Raw genomic sequence first — 22,327 nt, 5'->3', positions numbered from 1 at the left:
CAAATGTGAATTAGTCTTCTGAAGAGTAAGTATCCTTCTATTGACCTGGATCAGTAGGGGGTGTGTGAGGAGAAAGGATTTTAGAAGAAAGTTGTGTATTTTAAGCTGGAATGAGGATTTTGTTTAGGATTCCTCTAAGGACTCTCCTTCCATTGAGAACGTGAAAAATCTAATTAATTACATCCATTTGTCCCCTTTGCCCCCAAATAACAGATCTATTTAGGTTCTACAAAGCCCTGCACACACCTTTTTTTTTTCTTTTTCTTCATTCTGAAAACTGTAAGAACAGGGATAACGGGGATATTCCAGCAGAAACCAGGAATTCAAACAGTTAGATAAATGGTATTGTCAACAGTAATCTGCCAGCTGCATGTTGTGAATTACCCCATGAAGATGCCTAGTTTTTTTTTACTTATGAAGTCTGAAGCCTAGGAGATGTGTGCTGTAATGTGAGCACCACAAATTTGATCACACACATTCATTAGGAGAAATGTCTTTTTGTTGATTGGCTTTGCAGATCTGAAGGTTTAGAACCAAGCAGTAGGTATCACTGGGTAGTTGAAATTACAAGACATTTCTGTAAATAGGACTGTACCATAAATATTACAGACATTCAAAAAGCTGATTTTAAGTTCAGAAATTCACTTCACAAAGAATAACACTTCTCTGGTAAGGAACTCTAACCCTTTTCCCTTTTCATGTGCTTGCTATTTTAAATAGGTTGCCTCAGTTGGAAACAGTTCCTGTTAATCTATTGCCTTTGGAACTCCTGTTGAATTGCTACCTCCTCTCTTGATTTTCTGAGGTCCTGCCAAGCCTGAAGCTTTGCATCTAGCCAACAGATTTATTACAAAGGTGTCAAAATTAGCAGCCTGAAGCCAACAGAAGAAGCTCTGTATGCTTGTGTTCTGTTCAAAGGCACAGCAGATAAAGTTTGTGGTATAATTAAAACCGAACAATCACAAAGATGAAACAAAGGAATCTTAAAAAGCAAGAAGTGTTAAGCTTTTCCTTCCTTTGGCAATTCAGATCAGCTGAGGAATTCTCCCACTGCAAAGCTTCCACTTTGATTTCTGGTGGATGAAGTGCAGCATCACAGGAGATGTCTCTAACTGCCTGGCTAGCTTCAGACAGTAGGGAGAAATCAAGACGTTTTTATCAATGGGGAAATTATCCTTGCCTAACTCCAGCTCCTGTCACTGTGTTCAGCTTCTACAATAGATGGAAAAATGAGTATTTGTGTTTTACTACCCTTATGTCACGATCCAACACAGCATTTTCACAAATGCTCATTTTAAATGCATCAGTAGTTCCACTGATTTCCTGTGCTTAAAGTAAGCAGTATTAGGAAGTGCTATGTGTTTTAAAGTACAAGTATCACTCCAGTACCACTGGATTTAAGATGTGTCCCTATTTCCTCACTCTCAAGGCAGGATACAATGTTAACCATGTTATTTGAATTTAATAGACATTAGGACAGACATTTACTAGGTGTGCCACACATATCCAAAAGCTAGTAATAACATTGTGCAGTTTATATAGGAGCAAGGGGAATACAATGACCAGCCAGCACTACATGATCTACCAAGTCCTTCTGAAGCCAGAGAGTGACAAATTTACAGTGCAGAAATGGGGAGACTGAAAAGACCTTTCACTGACTTAGCCAGTTGCACATATAATACCCTGACATATCCTCCAAATGCTTCTACCTACTGCCCACTGAACGAAAGAAAATGTACTTTTGTATTAGAGGAACAGTGGAGGTTTTGGTGTTTGTTTGGGGTTTTTTGTTTAATTGTGGGTTGTTGTTTTGGGTTGGTTTTTTTTTTTTTTTGGAGGGGGGTTATCTTTGCTTGCTTGTTCGGTTTCATTTGGGGTTTTTTATTATTAGCAGCCATATAGTACTCTTCAATTCCTTTATGTAATCTCTGAACAATATTTTTTTTTTCAGTTTCCTAAGATGTGTGCAGGATTCTAACTGGAAAAGTGCAGGAATTGACAAATGCAATTCCTTTTGCTTAGGCAAAGAAAATAAAAAAACAACTATCTTTCCTTCTGGACTCTCAAATAATAGTTGTTTTGGTAAGCTCTGAAAATCTCAATTTTTTTTTTAAAAAGGGTGCACCCTTTCCTTCCTAGTACTATTTTTGGTGCATATTAGGTTAGTCTTTGACATGTCTTGAAGCTTCAGGTGCTGGAGAACAAGCACTTATCCACCTTACCTTCAGAACATGTTGTCATGAACTCAGTCCCTTTGCATATCTGCCTATTCTATTGCAGCCTCCTTACACCATTAGAGTTCATAATTATTGGCCTCTGAGAGGCTGGACAAAGGGCTTACTGGCCAAAAATCTTTTTGAGACTGGGTTGCTACAGAAAGATGACAGTGTCTTCCTAGGTAAAGATTATTTCAGAGTATCCATCTGCAATGAAGCACTGAGGTGCTGAAATCACCAAAGTGAAGGCCTGTCAGTGTGGAGGTGAACAGAAATAAATATTTAACATGAAGTTACAGAATCCTAAGAAGACCACTGGACTGATTTATGCTAAGCAATGATTTGCCTCAACCCTGCTGGAAGTGTCTGAGTGCACTGAATTTATTTTGGACAAAAGATGCTGGTACTGGAGGCAAAGAACAGTAAATATTTCAGAGGGATGAGACAAGAAGACAGGATAAATGTAAGTGCTGAGAGAAGGAGAGGGCAGCATGAGCAAGCTGCCTTATTAATTCCAAAAATAAGGCTAATCTACTTGTAACAAGAAAGCAGCCACAAGTATCTGAAATCTTATCTCCCAAAATATCTCTTCTAAGCACACTGGATTAGCAGTGTTTACTATAAACTTTGTTACAGTACAGATGAAGGCACTTAGGCCTGCATATTTCTTTTTTAATATAAATAAAGGTTTAATTAGCACTTAATGTTTTTTAATCTCACCATCTGTAACAGAAACCAATGCTATTGCCTGAAATATCTTCTTCTTAACAGAAAGAAGGGCAAAGGGCCTGTAAAATCTTAGTTATTTGGTTACTTGTGTTTTTTTCTGAGTAAGAGATTTAGATAATTGCCAGCTAGAAGGTGGGCAGTTCAATCTGTCACCTATTGAGGAAATATTATTGAAAAATAGAAGTTTTAAACACAGAAATTAATTAGATAAATGGAGAAGTAATCAAATATTATTTTAAGAAATCAGACAGACTTTTATCCTGTGGACATCCTAAAACTTCAATCTTTTTCAATAAGTTAGTTCTAAAAAAATAATTTGTTGGAGTGACAAATCAGCCAAACTACATGAAGAATTTAAATATCTGATTGATAACTTCAATAAGCACAGGTAGGTGTATGACATTCTGACATCCAGGAAGAATGTTGTTTAAATGCCACAATATAAAATTTTTGAATTAAATTCAGTTCATGTCATACACCTTTTCTGGGAGACTTCCATGGAAATACCATTTTTCTGATCTGCAGTTTGAGAACTGAGCAATACAACAGATTTGTTGTCAAATCCTCTAGGACAACTTTACCATGAAAATAAAAGCCATCATAAAAAACAACTGCTCTGGGAACAAGTGATTTAAAAACCAACCTGTATTAAAGACTTTCTGTTTTGTCTATTTTCTATTCTACTGTATCTTATATATGATATGAATGTAGCTTCATTAAATACACAAATGTTAGTCTTGGAATCCAGTAGGTTGTGAAACAGATGGCAACAAAGCTAAAGAACATCTGCATTTTTGGGTATTAAATCTCTTATCTGTTTGTAAGTAACAGTGACAAATTGAACATGAGAACAAAAAGTGCAGTTTTCTGAAAATCAATCAACATCAAAGATGTCAAACACTGTGATTCATAAAACTTTAAAGACAGTAATTATCCTGAACAGCCTCTTAAATTGAAAAAGAAAAAAAAAAAAAAGACAATGAGTGGAATTTCTAGAAGCAGGTTATTAATTAGAGCCAGTGGCAAGATGTACAGAAGGACCATCCAAAGTGAATTCCTGGCCTAAATAAAAGGAAATGCTGGAGAACAGAGGGGGAAAGTGCTGAATCTGCAAAAGACCCTGGAGCTCTTCTCTTGTGTGAAGCCTGGCTACCTTACAAAGGCCCCGGAAACAAATGGCAGCCCCTGCAGCAAAGCTTTACATTGGGGGGGGGGGAACCAAAACACAACTCAAATCCTTCTATCAGACTTCATAAATGAAGAAACAGACAACAATATTCTTTGGGTCTCTGCCTTCAAATTTATAGGGTGTTGGGGTTTTTTAAAATTATTTAATTTTACTTTGCATATTCTGGTCCTACTTTACTCAGTTAGGTACTGACCTAACACAGGAAATTAAGATTTCCTCCTTCAGGAATTCAGATTCAAAATTTCTGGTCCAAACATCACTGATGTCAGATGAAATATTCCTCTCAAGCTTTCAGCAGTCTGTGGGTAAGACCCAAAACATCTAGCTGACTTGAGAGAGAATAAAAGTACACTTGCAAGATAAACAAGAGAAAGGAGAAATGTGTGATTTTAGATCTTTGGCTGCTCTGCTATGGATACCAGGAGTAAACGTGGCAAAGTCAGTTCACCTCTGTGTCTGCAGTCCCCATCTGACAGCGGGAGTGGTAATGATGTTTGGTAATTCTGCTGTTTCTATGAGATTTCAGAATCTTTCATGTGGAAAGCATCTCATTAAAGGATTGCAATTACTTCATATTAGATGACACCAAGCCCTCTAAACACTATCGCTAGTATGCAACACTTCTGCTGTCTGAACTAGTTGATCCACAGATGAGGATTTGAGTGGGACTCAGTCTCTTGCACCATGCGCTTTATTGAAGTGATGTCTCTTATCAAGTCCAGCCTGGCAGATTGATGAATTCTTCAGCCTACAGACTATGCCTTTTTAAGGCCTCTGTCTCTAAAAGGTCTTTTAAACACCTTCAGGGATGACGATTCAATCACCACCCTGGGCAGCCTATGCCAGTGTTTAATAACCCCTTCTGTGAAGCAGTTTTTTCTAATATCCAATCTAAACCTCCCCTAACACAACTTGAGACCATTTCTTCTTATCCTGTTGCTTGTTACTAGGGGGAAGAGACCAGCTTCCACTTTACTACAACCTCCTTCCAGGTAATTGTAGAGAGCTATAAGGTCTCCCCTCAGCTTGGTATCACTGCAATGTCTCTCAGGCCACAAGAATGCAGACTGCATGTCCTTCACCCCCTCCAAAAGCATAATGTGAAGTTTCTCTAGATTTGCATGGCTTGGACATTAAACTTTTCCCTAGGCAAACCTCCTTTCTGAGAATCCTCCTACAATTGTTTTTCACAGCTTTCCTGCTAGCTTAATGCTATTGAACTTTGAAAGAAAAAAAAAATCAGTCTAGGGAACAGGCATACAATAGCTGAGGCTGCCTTTTGGTCCCTGGGACTTGTCAGTTACAAACACCTTTCTGAAATCATCCTTTGTCACAGTCCAGACCTTAATGCACAGCTTATTTTGGCTTCTTCCTTATTTTCCCCATCTGGAGACAGAGCCATCATGTCAGATTCTCAGACTAAAGGGTCCTCATCATCAGTGCAGTAGATTTACTGATCTCATAATCTGTCACTGCTCTGAATCAGCCAGCTTCAGTCCCTCAGTGGAAACCACACAGTTTGTTGCAAAAAGAACTGGAGAGGTTAAATAGTATCTTCTACAGACTAAGATTATAGTCTGCGGGTCATATCATTCATTGAGCTCTGTGCGCGGCCAAAGTTGATTGCACAACCAGGGTCGAATACAGATCTCAAAACCAAAACAAACACAGAAGCTAAACATTTGTCTCAACCCATGTTCTTGCCTATCTAGCCAGCAGGGTCAGGCAGGAAGGACACACATCTCAGTCAGTCATGCAGGAGTGCCCAGGCTGGTGCCAAACCTGCTTTTGGCAGCCCAGGAGGACTGAACCAGGGAAGCCTTTGGCATGAAACCAGAATGAAGCTCAAGTAGCTGAAGGATGATGTCCCAGTCCCCTGACCACAAAGTCATAATTTGCTACGCTAAGAGATATTTGAACATCTGAATCAAAGCACTCTTAAGTCAGGGACTTTGGATTAAACATATGAATTCCTCTCCAATTAACTCTGCAGGCTTCCCACTTCCAAGCCAGTAGGTTACTGACAGTTTCTTCTACAACTAGGATGGTTTCCAGAGTTTGCTTCAGAGGTTGTGCAGCTGTATTTTCATAATCTAGTTTTTAAAGCTCTATCTTGACACTACAATTCCTTTTTCATTTTCCCTGGGGCTCAGCAAAATTCAGTCACACCTCTTTACATATAAGCATAACTTGCATATTTTTGGTTCATGTGCAAATCATGATTTTCCCCCTCAAAAAAACCCCAATTATATTGTTGAAACACACCCATGAGGGACAAAAATATACAAAACTTCCTATACTCATGCCTGTACCCTTGCCAATAAAGAAAGTTGGACCAAAAAACCTGACAAAGCCTGATGTTATATCTCTTAATTCATCATAGTTAGAAGCAGACAACATATGGAACTGGTCTGTCTCCAACACATCAGCCCCCAAAATGAAATCATCTTGAAGAGCATCTGCTTTTCTACATAATTTTAAAACTTTTAAATGGCACGTAATATTCAAATACCAAATTCGGAGATCCAAGAGGAGCTGGCAGCTGAAAGACCAAATGCTACAAAGATGCTAAACAGGTAAACGGGGCCAATTTTTTTCTAGCAATGCCATTTTCAAAGTAGTTTTAAACATTATCACTGAGAAATAATATTTTTTTTTAATGAAAAAAAAAAAAAAGACAAGGAAACAAGAACAAGAAAACTTACCCATGGTTAGCATTGAGTCTAGGCAAGATTATGGTGACAAAGAAAAATATGCAATATGCAGTAAGCTAAATCTTGTCTGGAACGAGTTGCCTCCAGAACTGGAAGCAGGATAGCTGCACGAGCATGGCTCTGAGCCCAGAGTAATTAGCCCTGCTGAGAACATGTTAACATGGCTATTTTGCTGCTGGGACCCAAGCTAATACGGCTGAATGGTAAAGCAATATGCTATGAGGACAACTCACATGTTTTTGGAGATAGATCAATTATCTACACAGTGATGCATTACACAATATAGAAATACAAAGAATGTTAATGACCCAGTTATCCCTAGCCACAGTAAAGGCATGGCTAGACTATTTCCAGGACAAGAAAAACACCTTCTCACTTTTACACACAAGCAGTCCCACAGCAGAGCCTATTGGAGACCCTGGACTTGGAATCACAGAGGAACAGCTCCCTCCTGCCATTATGGGAATACAAATTGCCTGCAAGCACCAGACGGGAGGCGAGGTCATAGCCTTGAACTCTGCTCATGTTCATGGCTTTGGAAATAAATCACATTACCTAAAGGTGGAATGCAGGGTGTGGCTTAGGCTCTCAACTCAGGAGCTCTTAAAATGATTACATTCCACTGTGTTTAGAAAGTACAGTTTAACCAGGAGGGCTGTGCCTAATTGCTATATTCTCGTCCCCCAGGTACAGCATGGTATATATGAGGGTGGAAAGGCATACCAAAAAAAAAAACCAAAAAAACCTAAAAAAACCCCCAAAAACAAAGAGCTAACTTGTTCCCACTAGAACAAAGGCAACTTCTGGATACAAATTTCTCTGGGAAATATGGGAAGGCATCAGGGTCCAAAGTCTGATTTCTTGGCAGTTGATGTCTTGGAAATCAGTGTCTAAGACTGCATGCTGTAACTTTTGAAATACATCACCAAAGACATTAAAGTAAAGCTTGTAACACAGCAAATGCAAACCACTGTAATAATAAACAGGATTTTCATATTGTAGCAGAGAGACTACTGCTTTTGGCTAATTTCCACTCCATTCCAGTAGGATGAGGTTAGAACTATGAAAAATTTTGTTTCAATTAGAAAAGAAAGAAACAAAAATCACAACAATCTCTCTCCATCTCCAAAACCTTTATGTGCCGCAGTAAGTTAGGCTTTTCATTTCTCACTTTATGCGAGTGAGAAAAATAAAAGGGAAGCCTTGGTTCTTTCTAGGGCTATATTTGTGCATATATGAGGTTATCCTTAAATAGAATTCCAATTCTGTCATCATTTTGTGGTGGATGAGTATAAAAAAATGTGGCTGACTTCTTAGTTGTCTGCAGAGGGCAGTCTGCATAGGTGCTGCAATACTGTTTCTTTTTTCAAAATACAGCACAGTGTCTAGTGTCTGTGTCATGTAAATGTTTATTCCTATGTTTCTATAAATAGAAATATGTGTATCAGTGCTCTTAAGAATTTAAAGTTTGCACAATGATGCAATATACACATATGTATCTATATGTGTTTTTAAAACCAAATTAACTTTGTGGGCTAATCTTTAATTATATTTTTTCTTTTTCAACTTGTGTCCTTACTTAAAAGCAAAAAGCCCAAAAGATTACATTTTATCTAGATAGGAGCATATAGATAGTATCAAGTATTAAAGATAAGTCAGTGATACTTCTGCTTTCCTTAAATCACAAATAGGAAATGTCATTTGCCATGATAAATTACAAAACTGGTTCTGAAAGTGACTGTTGAAAGCACTTCTGCCCAATTTATACTGATATCCCTTGCTGCTATACAGAATGTAGATGATGTAATTCTAAATTAGTGCTTTTAGTGCTACACAGGATGAGTTACTACAGCTCATGCTTCGAGGTGGTAAGTATGAATATAGTCTTTTTAACAGGAGAAGTGACAGCTGTTTGACTCTGGGTAAAGAGCTGCCATCAAGAGTATTGCAGTCTTCTGGGTCTGAAAGTAGATGGGAAAAGGGAATGCTTTCCAGGGAAGATTTCCCCTAGGGGTGAGAGATCAGTAAGAAATCATATTGCTGAGCCATTGAAAATTAGCCAAAGAATAGGCTGCATTGACTAACCTCCTTATTGAAAACAAAGCCTATTCTAATTTCAGCATGTGTCCCTGGCATTAATATACAGGAGCCCTAAGGCACAGTGAGGTAGAAAAAACCCTGTGTTTACACCAAGCAAATTATTTAAAAAGTTGCTGAGCTCCTCCCATTCACTCTTAATCTCTGCTTGCTGAGGAAAGAAGGCAAATGCTTAAATGCTTAACTTTATGCAGTACATATCATATTAATGAAACAGTGAAAGTAGAAATTATGTTATCAACTGTTACAACCACAGACAGTGATCCCATTTAAGAGAGAATTTAGCATAGCAGTGTTTCAGTGCAGAAAACAGATCCAGACAATCTTAATCTCTAAACAGAGGAACCTATCTGCATATTTTAATTTATAGTAGATAAACATAATAATTCTATTTTAATTATAATAACTTGGATTGTTTTGTTTCTTTGCAGATAATCAAGACAAATGTACAAAAAAACATGAGTACAAGTATTCAGGAAAATTCTGCACCTATCAGGAAATTATCAATGAATAGAGAATGTTGCAAAGCTGACATAAATAATGAGTTCCCTTTATGCGTTTCCACTGTTTTGCTTTGACTATTAAAAATAAAATTCAAGACATGTTTTTGCCCTTAATATGGTAACTCTACAAATTCAGTATCATCTGAGGTACGATTACATATGATCCTTAGGATTTCCTTACAATACATTTGCTTTTATTACGATATCTTATCTCCTTTTTCTTCTAGGTAAAGGATGCTGGAGATTTCTAATATATCTTAGTTTACAATAATTTCTCGTGTTTCTTGCCTTGAAAATGTTGTCTACCAATTTCTCCTAATGCATTAAGTGCTTTCTCATAATCAGCAAATGCCATGTCTAGCAGCAAATCATGTATGTTTGTGTTTCCATTCTGCCATTAATCACACTGCTGTGAAATACCCAGCTAAAGATTATCCATTCTTTCATCCGGCTAAAAACCTACTAAAGAGCTGATTTATGAATGAGTATTTTTGTTTTCTTAACTCTTTAGGTCAAGGACAGAAGTGTGAAATGGCTGTGGTCACTGAAATCTTGATTGGAAGGAGTAGTTTGCTGGACTGCAGAGCTGCTGTAGATTTACATACCCATACACATGTCCACTCTCTTTTTCAGTGCAGCTATTAGCTGAATGTGTGCTCTTCTCCTAGACACATCTTACCATAAATCACAAACTTTTGTTTGCTGAGTAATTTTCAAGCTTCTTAAGCTTGCCAGCAGACTCACATCACTCAGAAAATGAAAGTAAATTAATGCTTCTGAACAAGAATATCACAGAAAGGTGCCATTTGTGAGATTGTGGTGATGGTGGTGCTCATATATAGTTCAGAGTGAAATAAATATTTGCTCAGTACTTATTAGTATGAAGGCAACTTTGAAGTCCTGTTTTCCTGACTTTTATCACTGGTTCCTGCGTACCTGGGTTCACTGAAGACCCATGCACAGGATGGGAACACTTATACTGACTGCTTCTGTTCCTGCAGTATTCTGGGACAAAGCAGTGAAGAAAAAGTACACCTGACACAGAAGTCAACAGACCTTTGTGCTTTACTAGGAAGAAGACCTTAGAAAAACCACCATGCTCTTAAACAACAAATTCTACACTGACTGCTGCCTTCCTATGCAAGAATTGGTTTATCTGCTCGTTTCCATGAGGCTTTGGCCCATGACAGAGATGCTTCTTCAAAAACAGGGCATCTCATGAGAATCTGAGACTGTATTATGAATACTGTAGGGAGAGAAATCTTTCACAAAAGGCAAAACCAAGCATAATGAAAGAGGAAGTTAAGGGAATAATCATTTAAAGGAGGTCAGGCATCAACCAAATTATTTTTTTACACTGCAGCAGACCTGGGGCCTGGTTCCTTCTGCTGAGAAGGTCAAGGACTCCAGTTCTTCCCAGGGGAGGAAACTTCCAGGCAGATGTGAGTGTAGCTCAGAAACAACATACAATTTTAGCCTCCTTTCACCTTACCTGATTATCAGGAATGTGCAGAAAGAAATTACTGACCCCAGCTCTCAGTAATGCCCAGGAATGATGTCCTGAGCTAGGTTGAAGTGATGGGTTTGAATATCCCTCCAGTGGGCATTTTCAAAACAAAAACCACCTTGCCATTGTTTACCTGCAACAGGTCGGTCCTCAATGAAAGCTTATGAAACAAAGCAGGTCACTGTTGTACATCTGAAGGTCAATATATTATCTTTTAGACATGCGATTATAAATTATAAGCATATTATTGTTTTAAACGGAGGTGGACAGTCAATATCAAGTCTATTTTTCAGACAAGAAAATTTCAGACAGCAACAGTAATCTATGCACAGAAAATTACTGTGATGGCTCATAGGGTAACAGCACTATTTCCTTCCAATCAGAAGGGGAAAACATGTTTAACACAGAAACCAACTAAACCTTTTTTTTTGTTTCTTTAAATAAAATTAAAAGATAAGAGTTCTTACCTTACAAACTCTCCCAACTCGGGAAAGGATTGTCTTGTCAGATGTGGCACTATCTTGTGATATTTCTCGGAAAAAGAAGTAAATTTTGTCATCATCTGGGTTATAGGTGTCTGGGATGGGAAAAGCTCCAATGAATTTCGCTCCTAGAAGTTCCCAAAAAGCAAGATTTAAAAAATAAAATAAAATAAAGTCTTCACAGTCACCATTAAATTTCTTCTACAGTATCTGTGTTTTTATTGCATCTTCCAGTGAAATAAAAATATCACTATACAAACATGTAGCAGCAAGTTTCTTGCTAACTCTGAGTGAAAGCCACCCTAGATTCTGAAGTATTTACTTTGGTGTGATGGGTTTGTGTATATATGTTACTATCACTTGCATAAATATGCAGGACTGGCTATCATTCTCTGTTTGAAAATAGGATAAATCTCAGTACAAAATATTGCCTACAAAACTGCCTTGCTGCTCTTGACACCAAAACCAAGGTAAGCAAATTTTCTGAAATCCCACTGTAGAATTTAAAATAATTTAATTACTCATTGCAGCAGTTTTGAGTATAAAAATACAATGCAGTTTACTAGAGATGGTTTACAAAGGAACAGGAGAACCTTTATGGATCCATGTGATTAAAAAGTCAAGATAAATAACAGCTTTCCCAAGCTAAAAGCTCCCTCTTTTCTGTGCTATAACAATCTTGTAAACTACCAAATCCAACACAATGCCATCTGGGATGCTCAAGTTAGCACAAAACACAGCGATTCACTGGTCTGACTGAAGGACACAGTGCCTTGTTGTATAAGGAAACAGATTAGCTGTACCATCACAATGGTGTGTTTGGGTTATTTAAATTTGCTTTTTGCAAGAAATGCTGGAGCATACCTTGCTTTGACATGCTAAGCCATTATATTACTTCTGGTCTCTTCCAAAGCGTGACTGTCTCTGTTTGCATCTTATAGGCATGTGTATTGGGCAAAAATTCAATATTTCCTTCACTGTCTTTGTCAGCTCTCTCATCCCCAACCTCCAGCCCAGCTCTACCTGCTCAGCAGTTTGGTTTTCTTTTAGGATGTTTTGCTTTGTTTTATTTTTTTTCTTTAAATTTTGCACTGAATTAAAGAATTTAAGTAATTCCAGGGGCCTCTGACTGCAGCAGAGCAGGCAATAACTCTGTCTTGAACAAGTGAAACCGATACTTGGAGAAGAGATTTTTAAGACACTCCCCAATGTGCTACAATAGCTGAGCTCTTCTGAGGGCACTTGGATCGATGGTGTGTTTCTTTAAACAGAAGTGGCTATACAAATATGGTGCAAAGAGACCCTTGACTCTAAAATACATTCTTTCAGCAATAAAATACACAGTCTTTGTCCCTTGTAAGCAGGCAGACTGCAGTAGAAAGCAGTAAGGATGGCCTGAGATGGCAGAGCAAACAGAGCACGCTGACAATATGTGAGGAATACTATTATCAGCTTTTAATGTATCTTCATGCCTTTGTCCTTTTTATAATGTTTGTTACTTTATACTAGCTTTGAGGAATTTCCACCATGAACACAATAGTATACAGAAGTCACAAAGAGGGTCCTTGATTCAAAAGTTCACAGTCAAAGGCTTGAGAAAAAATGGGATGTGTTGTAAGTGCTGAATGTGCACCTTTGTGACAGGAGTAAATTTATGGGTAAAAATAGTCACAGTGCTACTTCCATTTTAAACCATTCTGACATTAGAGAATGGCACCAGCAAAAAAATGAAATGATGCAGGCATCAAGCTCTATAAATTTAAGTTAGGATTTCAAAATGAGCCTAAAGAAAACATTCAATTACCCCTCAAGGCCTGTAAGGTTACTTTGAAGATCAGATCTCCAAGTGTGAATAAATACATAAATATGCTTCCAGTATGGTTTCTTAAATATGTGGTTGGCTAAATAGCCATTTAATAGGAAAAACTGTGAAATAAGTCTATAGCAGGCTTTTGAATTTCACATAGATTTTTTTTTAATCCGCATTCAAAAAACAAAACTGTAAATCTATTTTTTGTTGAGGTTTTTTTTTTTTTTTTTAATTAAATTTCATTGCTTTACTTGGCAAGCCAAAAGAAAAAACAAATGTCTCAATACCAATTCCTGGAACCGATTTAGAAGAATCTCTAACAAATTATAGGAACACAAATATTTGATGATTTTAAATCACAATTGAAAACACTGAAGTTGAAAGTTAAATCCAAATAAAAATACACTGTAAAAGATATGAAGACAAAGGGACTGAAAACAATTTAATGAAACAGATCATGATCTGAAATGCACATTATGTTCTGCAAGTGAGATCTTTGTCTCATCTTTTGTGACAGATCCATACAACAATGCATTTAAATCAGCTGTCAATTAGGGTTTTGGATTCTTTGCATGGGAAACAAATTATATGATGATGATTCTAAACCACTGTCTGTTTTCCCATACACACAGTTGAGCCCTCCTAATTGCTTCAGTAGAAGTTTTTACCTAGATCCTAATTTCACTTGTTTGTAACCCAGCGGGATTAAAGACATCATGATCTCCAACAATATATTGTACAACAGATTCAGGTGTTGCTCATGCTTTTTTTTTTTTTTTTAAATAAGCTCTTGTGGCCAATTGGGAAGACCTGTTACACTGCTGGGTTCACTGGAGTGGTCATTTTCTTGTATCACCAGAAGCTGTTTTAGACAGTGCATGCCTTAGTAAGACCTACAGAGGAGTAAGACTCATGAGGGTCAGAAAAAAGAGGACTGCAACCAAGGAAATGTCACTTCTCTCTGTAAATTACACAGACAACTGAAATGACTGAGCTCAGACATGATTCTAAGTTTTGCCTTTTACAGTTAAGTGAGCTGAATCTCATCCAAAGTTGGCAGTATATAAAGAAGTCATTGCCTTCAATTCTTTGCCCTGGCAAAATGATCAAATTTCAATGAAAAAACAAACAAACAAAACCAAAATAAGACTAATTCTGTGAATGCAATTCAGGGAAACACTCATTCCTACTGTGGCTTTAGCTTCCTCTAAAGAAGGGAGGGATTGAATCCATCATCAGCAAATTCGCAGACGACACTAAGCTGGGGGGAAGTGTCGATCAACTGGAAGGCAGGAGGGCTCTGCAGAGGGACCTGGACAGACTGGAGAGTTGGGCTGATTCCAATGGGATGAGGTTTAACACGGCCAAGTGCCGGGTCCTGCACTTTGGCCACAACAACCCCATGCAGCGCTACAGGCTGGGGACAGAGTGGCTGGAGAGCAGCCAGGCAGAAAGGGACCTGGGAGTCTGGATTGACAGGAAGCTGAACATAAGCCAGCAGTGTGCCCAGGTGGCCAAGAAAGCAAATGGCATCCTGGCCTGTATCCGGAACAGCGTCGCCAGCAGGTCCAAGGAAGTGACTCTGCCCCTATACTCAGCCCTGGTGAGGCCACACCTCGAGTACTGTGTCCAGTTCTGGGCCCCCCAGTTCAGGAAGGATATCGAGGTCCTGGAGCAGGTCCAAAGGAGGGCAACCAGGCTGGTGAAGGGACTTGAGCACAGACCCTATGAGGACAGGCTGAGAGAGCTGGGGCTGTTCAGCCTGGAGAAGAGGAGGCTCAGGGGAGACCTCATCGCTGTCTACAACTCCCTGAAAGGAGGCTGTAACCGGGTGGACGTTGGTCTCTTTTGCCAGACGACTTTCAACAAGACAAGAGTGCATGGTCTTAAGTTGTGCCAGGGGAAATTTAGGTTAGATATTAGAAAGAATTTCTTTACAGAGAGAGTGATCCGGCATTGGAATGGGCTGCCCAGGAAAGTAGTGGATTCTCCGTCCCTGGAGATATTTAAAAAGAGACTGGATGTGGCACTCAGTGCCACAGTCTAGCAACGGCAACGGTGGTAAAAGGGTTAGACTCGATGATCTCTGAGGTCCCTTCCCACCCAGCCAATTCTATGATTCTATTCTATGATTCTATGATGTGCAGCTGTTAAGTGCAGCCTGTGTGCAGGGCCTGGGCATCCCACCACACTGGGCTTGGGTATCTGACCAGCGTGAGGCAAACTCAGTCCAAGTTGGTGGTTTTGCCTTCCAGAGCAGGGCCACAAGCCCCACATGCCTCATCCCTGGCCACAGTCAAGGGTGAGGCAGCTCCGGTCAGTGGCCGTGGGATCGCCAGATTCTTCAGCTCTGCTGAAGCTTGAGCAGAGGCAGCATCCCCTCTGGCTTCAGTGCCACTGCCTGCAGGAGTATCAGCCTGTGTGAGCATGAGTCATGGGAAAGATTAGCTGCCTTCCTCCCTCTCTCCTTTGTGGAGCTGCTATTCAGTCATTGAGATTAAGACATGTCTTAATTAGTCAAGATAGAGATGCCCTGCAAGGAACTGGAAGGTATCCTACGCATTTTTCCCTTATGCTTTGTCTTTCCCTCCCTTCCCTCAGGAAAGGATAATCTTTTTTCCAGAAAGAGAACAAGGCTAAATTTAAAAAATATTAAGGTGCATTGTAGCAAAACTTCCTCAGCTCTCTGGAAAAAAACAAGTTATATATTTTATGCTTATCTTAAGTAAAACATGAGTCATGCCTGGAAATAATTTATTTCTAATTGTACAATTACTCAAGTTACACTACAACTTTCCTGCTTGGTAAATGGGTGGTAGATTTAGAGAAGAGGAGCTTTAGATGAGATGAAAGTGTTATACCTGGTATAAAGTAAATATTTTCTTTGTATCAGTATCAGCTGAAAGCACAAAAGTGTATAATTGGAAATGTAATACAATCAACTAGTAATATATTGGCTACCCCATAGCTTATTGCAGATATGATCCCATCATTTAGAGTTCCACTCAAAATTTTCTCCAGCCTTAAAAGGACTGTTTCAAAATATTAAAAGCACCTCATTTATATCTATGCCTCTTAGTATAACAGTGCATGAATTGTGTATGTGGAGGCTTAGACAGAGCATGGCTGCAGCTTTTTATATGACTGGAAACAAGGTAAGTAGGTATGTGTATGTAAGTATATAAGGGGTCTTCAGTGTTTCTATAGTAATTTATATAGTGGGGTAATTTTCATGTCGCACTCTTACACACTAAAGCTTTTTTACAAACCCAGACATATTAATATATTATTCTCCTTAGAAAATTTTACAAATACAGATGCTTTAAGTGAAAACAGAATAAAACATGAATCAATTTAGAAAAGAAGAAAGGCAGACAACCCCCATCCACCCCCCAAACTAAAACACACAAACAGTTCTCAAACCTTTAGTATATTCTGTGCTCTTATATTGTTCCCTTGCCTCAAACTGCTCAATGAAGAAGCATTAATTTAGAGAAGAGCATTAATTTGCCATAAGGAAATGTTTGGATGTGGATGTTTAAGCTCTAAGTTGTTTTGGGCTGTGAACTGAACCCTGTAATACTCATCAAGGTGGATCTATTCTGATGATAACACCAGGTGCTCCTCCAGACTAAACTGCAGTTAATCTTTTTTTTTTTTTTTAAGGTATTATAGTATCCCTGAGGAAAGTGGCTACCCCAGACATTTTTCCCTGATGAACATCAGCAGGCCATCAGTGAATAATACTGTATATTCAATTGCACAGTTAATTACAGTTCAAGAACTGTCTGCTGGACCCTTCCTGCTCCTTATCGTTTACAGCCCATTTCTGGACTACACTGCACAAAGGATGTATAGAAAGGAGAGACAGAAGACAGAAGAAATGGGATAAGAAAGGTTTTGAGCACAGGAGATGAAAGTGGGAGAGGTCAGCACTCACAGATGTGATTTTTTTTTTATCTATTCAAAAGACTTCTCCTATTTGGAAAGGTAAAATGACTTTAAGTGGCTTCTCCTTTCCTCCTCATTCCACAGCAGAAATCCTGATGTTATGGACTTACATCTAGGCAGAAACCTAAGGCAACAGCTTAGAAGAAGTGAGAGAAGGGGTAGGAAAGAAAACTAAAAGAACATTTCCTTTTGTTGAGGTCGCAAGGAGTTAGGAGGCAAAATTATGCCTTTCAGAAGTTGTCTGCTGGGAAGACAACCTAACCCTGTGGTCAGCAGGCCCTGGCTTTACAATACACCCATAGTAGTTACACAGGCATCCTGAAGCAGGGCCAGTGTTGCCACATCTTTAAAGACAGCTGATGGCTAAAAAGGGGATGCTTTAATTGAGGACGGTTAACTTGTGAGTGAAGTTTTCCATGTTTCTCTGTGTGTGGTTTCAGACTGGCTGGGTGTAAATGCAGCCACTTTTTTAGAAGGTTTAGTAGCTCAGGATGTTTTTTAACAGGCAAGAAAAAGTGCTGTTTTTGCTTGGGAAGCTATTTTAGGGTGCCCTTAGTCGTTCTAAAATGATTGTCACAGCAACAAAGAGTATTTTTCCCTCTCAAAAATGGAAAAAAAAAAAAGACCTCTTACCTAAGAACATAGAATTTCTAGTCTGTCATTTCAACATGGTATAGGGAACAGCTTTTAATAAGTGATTGGAAAAAAAGGTTTTAAAAAAAATATTCCAACAAGACTGGAAACAGAAGCATTTAAGTCATGATACCATTCCAGTTTTGGGACTTTATACAGATGTATAGATAAAAGACAGAAAGAATGATAGGTCATAGGCTCCTACTCTTTCCATAATTAGCATTTTCACCTCTGTGACGTTTCTCAAGTGCAATTTTGTTCCACTGAGCTTTTTTTAAAAAAGCCTACATAATCCAAAGATACCATGATACTGTATCTATATTTATAGTTACTGGACATATGTTTATTTAAGGAAGGGGCTATTAACTTCAGAGAGGCAGGGATGATGCAAATGAAAACAGCATATGTTTGGGATCTTACCAGTAAGCCAGTAATGTTCAGAAATGTCAGTTCTGATGTAATGGTGGTCGTGAGAAGGGCCCAGAGAACGTGTTAGTGCGGTGTCTTTGCCAAGGAAATCAGAAGCTGTTCCAGCATAAAGATATTCGTCTGCAAATGAAAAAGAAACAGGGTTTCTACAGCTATGGGATGCAGAAAATTAAATCTATTTGTGTTTTGTTGGGTGAACAACACCTGTGTTTAATTGGCCTATGAACTCATTTAGTGTTTCAAAGTATTATTAGCTTATATTTTATTCGGATTTTGGGTTCTGTGAGGTTGCTTGCCTTTAAATGAGGGTAATATTTGTAATTGCATGCCTGAGAAGTAAAGGAGTCCAAGTCTCATTTTCATACCTTTTAGGCATTCAGAAAAGTAAATTCCCTAAGCTTCAATGGGTGCTGGGCTCTTAAGGGTATAAGGGTGTATTCAATCTGAGCATCCAGGCCTGTGAGCACTGACCAGGGGGTCACAGAGAGCACACAACCATCTATCCATTCAAGTTAGCTCTTGGTGTCTCAGGTTTGCCATAGCTATGATGGCTTTGCTTCTTCTGGGCTTGAGCTTAGTAGTAAACATGATGGGTTCTCCACTAAAGGAATTTTATAACTTGGCCTTTTCCTGATGAAGTTATTGCCATCCAACACTTCATGAACAAAGAGCATTTTAATCAGTACAAGAATTCTTAACTGCATGACACATTAATGGTAGGAATATAGCTACAGATCCAAATTGTGATCATTTTGAATTAGCAAGTGGTCCCACTAAAATAAATGAGACATCTCACTTGAATAAGGTAGACAGCCTTGATCTCTCAAGGAAACTGTGTCTATAATATAGTACACTGGGCTTGCTGAATCTGCAGTTATTGTTTTGTCTTCTGCAAGCTTCGTCAGCAATGCAAAAATTTACAGCCTTAAGAACCGCGCAATATTTTCTGTTTTCCTTCAGATCTCAGAAATTTTCTAAAAAGAGGTAAAGAAATAACATTATTGTTAATTTTTTTGCACAAATATTTTATTTTTTAATTTTTTTTTTCTGCAAGATAATACAATGAGCTGGAAGAGATTGGCTTTCATTTCATGAATTGCGACAATAAATCTCTGGAGTTTGTAAAAAGAAAAAGGTTCCTGTTCATAAATGATCATCATATGAAAAGCTGTATGGTATATAAAAATCCCTTTCTGAGAGTTCCTACTCCAGATTTTCTTATACTCTGGGTGGAAACATTTCACAAGATCTCTTAGAGAGAAGCCCTTTGTTGAGAGTGAATACAGAATAAACACCATTCAATATATGTTTGTGTTTTCATTTGCAAAAGATGTAAAATGCACTTAAAAAATAAGATCAAGGAAGAGTGGGGGGTGAACAATACCACAACCCACAATTCACAGACACTTTATTTGGCAAAAAAAAAAAAAAAGATCCATCGGTTTTCTTTTTGCTTCATTATTATTGTTACTTATGTATTATTTCCATGACAGTATTGGAAAGCATGTCTTTCAGACAGCATGTCGCCTTTGTGAAGAAACAATAGTGCATTCTGAAAGGAGTTTGTCATAATGAGGAATGGGCAGGGTAATTGGTGTTTGCTAACTGACAGGCACTCAGTGATCGATAAATCTGAAGAGCTAACAGAAATTCTCCATCCTTGCTTTGCCTCTGCTGACAAGGCATTTTCATCACTTCTCTCAGCTTTTGGTACCTCTCATTCCAAGTTCCAGTTATGTCCAGAGCAGTTTTGGTTAGCAGCAATTTGTAATACAAGATGAATTATGAGCAGGTGATTTTTTCAGTCAGAAAGACTGGCTTTTCAAATAAATCTATGGAATTTACTTGGGGCAAAAGGCTGTGTAGAATTCAAAGACATTATAGACACACATGGGTGAAAACATAATGAAATATTATTTAGCTCATATATGCATAACTGATTAGAAAGTGCTTTCAAAAGGATACAGCTAATCTTTATCACCATTTTGCAGATAAATAAAACGAGGCAGAGAGCAGTGACATGCCAAAGGTTACTCCTCTCATAAATGGCAGAGACAGGAACCAAGCTCCCTTGAGTCCCAGGGTAGTATCTTATCCATGAGCTACACTGCTCTCCTAGTACTCTGGGAATAAAGTAATCATTAAAAGACTGGCCAAGAACTCATTCTCTGGTCAGGCCTGTAACTCTTTACAATGCTCCTTGTACACTATTGCAAAGCACTTGACACCAGGCATGGTCAGAAAAGGGATACCACAACACACTGACCATTAATTTTATCTAGCCTGCAAAATTCTTATGTACTGAAGTTCATGTTTTAGTTTGCTAAAAGATGTCAGCTTCTTCATTTCACAAGATTTAATAGAGCAGTCAAAGCACTAGAGTGCTACTGGAATTAGCCAATACTATAATAAATCACAGAGTCCCATTCCACTTTAAAAAAAAAAAAAGAAAAAAGAAAAAAAAAAAGGAATAAAAAGAAGTAAAAAAAGTTAAAGTCTCTATAATGCTATTTTAAAAATAGACTTCATGGTCATTAGACAGTACTAGGGGTCCATGAGAAGAATAAGTGGGGCTTTAATCTATTGTTTTTAATAAAGGAAGTCCTGCCCCATCTGCTGGGTCAGAATTACAAATCATCTATCTTATTATCTGAGAATAAAGACTGAACATTAGTCATATTCTTTTTATAACACAGAGTGACTGATACTTCAAAGCATTGTCACCACTGCTCTTTGGCTGTAAATGAAAACGTCATGGTGCTTCACTCTTATCTTGTATTCATATGGTTGATGGACAAGTTAAATGAAAATTGTCCAAAGCTATGAACCAAACCATGACAAAAGTAGCTCTTATAGTGATTTGAAATCCAGAGGTCAAGCTGACATTCCTTGGCACCAAATGTCAGACCACACAGTGCTGCGATGCATGCAGCAGGCAGATTGCGCTATCTTGCTCCTAGGCTTCCAGCTTCAGAAGTGGCTACTCGAGTAAATAGAAACCTCAAAAATGTATTTATGGAAATAGTGGATGTCAGCAGACTTCAAAGAGCAGAACATATTGATAATTGCGGAAAGAGGCCCAGAAGCGTTTGAAACATTTCTGTCCATGTGGGAATTTTTTGTTGTCTTCTTAAAGGAGAAATGACTGGGTAAGGATGAAACCACCATCCTGCTCAACTGGCAGAGGCTTCCCAGCTGCTTGAATGTCTGTTTGTGTTGCTGCTCTTCCAGCTCTTTGGTGTCTGCAGACTGAAGGCTCCCTCAGCTCCAAGAGGACAGAGAAGCATCAGAGACAACTAACACCAGAGAGGCTCCAAAGGTGTCATCTCCTGAGTCTCCAACCACAGGTTCATGTATGAAACCATTGCATATCTGAGAGGAGAGCCTGGCTCTTGTGGCTTCTTACCTGCCATCACTGAAGCAAATGGCTGCTGAGGATCAAAAGGGCATTTCAACCTGCCAGACTCCAAGTTCTGAGTATCCAGCCGGAATACCATTTCCTGAGAATAAACACATATTCGTTATCCTGGTGTGGCTGTAGAGAAAAACTCACTTAAACAACTATTCTGCTAATATATGAAGGTGTGTTAGATCATGCAGCTGTCATCTCAACGTTGATGTTTACAGTCTGCGTCTCTGTTCTATAATCTGGATTTTTTTCACTCGTTTTTTTAATATAACCTGTTTGCTCTATAGTGAAACACAAAACTTAAAAAAAAGTACAAATATTTTCAGAAATAAAGATGCAATTCTACTCAAATTAAAAGCTGGATTGTACTTAAAAGTCAATGGCTTCCATTTGGGAAAGTGCTGATAGAGTGTGTTGCAACAGGAGACCCAGAAGGGATTCTGGCTGACTCCTAAATTTCTCCAGGGACTGCTGAATAATGTCTGCACCAGACACAATTCAGCCTCTTTTAAATGAAAGCAACATATGCTCTCTCTTGTTATTTTTAACAGGGCTTAATGATACAGAAATATCACAATAGATCCTTCTCGGTAGCTCCCAAATACAGTGTGATTAATTTCTGGTCACAGAACAAGGGCATAGAGCAAGATAAAGAAAA

General features: G+C 38.5%; 1 protein-coding gene across 4 annotated transcripts in view; it reads right to left on the bottom strand.

Annotated features, from left to right (window-relative positions):
- Positions 1–22,327, bottom strand: part of SEMA3D (semaphorin 3D) — a 138,528-nt gene that overhangs the window by 37,382 nt on the left and 78,819 nt on the right. For all 4 annotated transcript variants that reach the window (XM_030459131.1, XM_030459138.1, XM_030459153.1 and 1 more), the window contains 3 exons: positions 21,667–21,760; positions 18,252–18,380; positions 11,423–11,565 (listed from right to left, as the gene is read on the bottom strand). In XM_030459131.1, the coding sequence (XP_030314991.1) occupies positions 11,423–11,565; positions 18,252–18,380; positions 21,667–21,760 (366 nt within the window). The remainder of the gene's footprint in view (positions 1–11,422; positions 11,566–18,251; positions 18,381–21,666; positions 21,761–22,327) is intronic.

Source organism: Calypte anna, chromosome 1, assembly GCF_003957555.1.
Source record: "Calypte anna isolate BGI_N300 chromosome 1, bCalAnn1_v1.p, whole genome shotgun sequence".
NCBI classification, from domain to species: Eukaryota; Metazoa; Chordata; class Aves; order Apodiformes; family Trochilidae; genus Calypte; species Calypte anna.
This window is presented reverse-complemented; position numbering and strand designations above follow the sequence as displayed.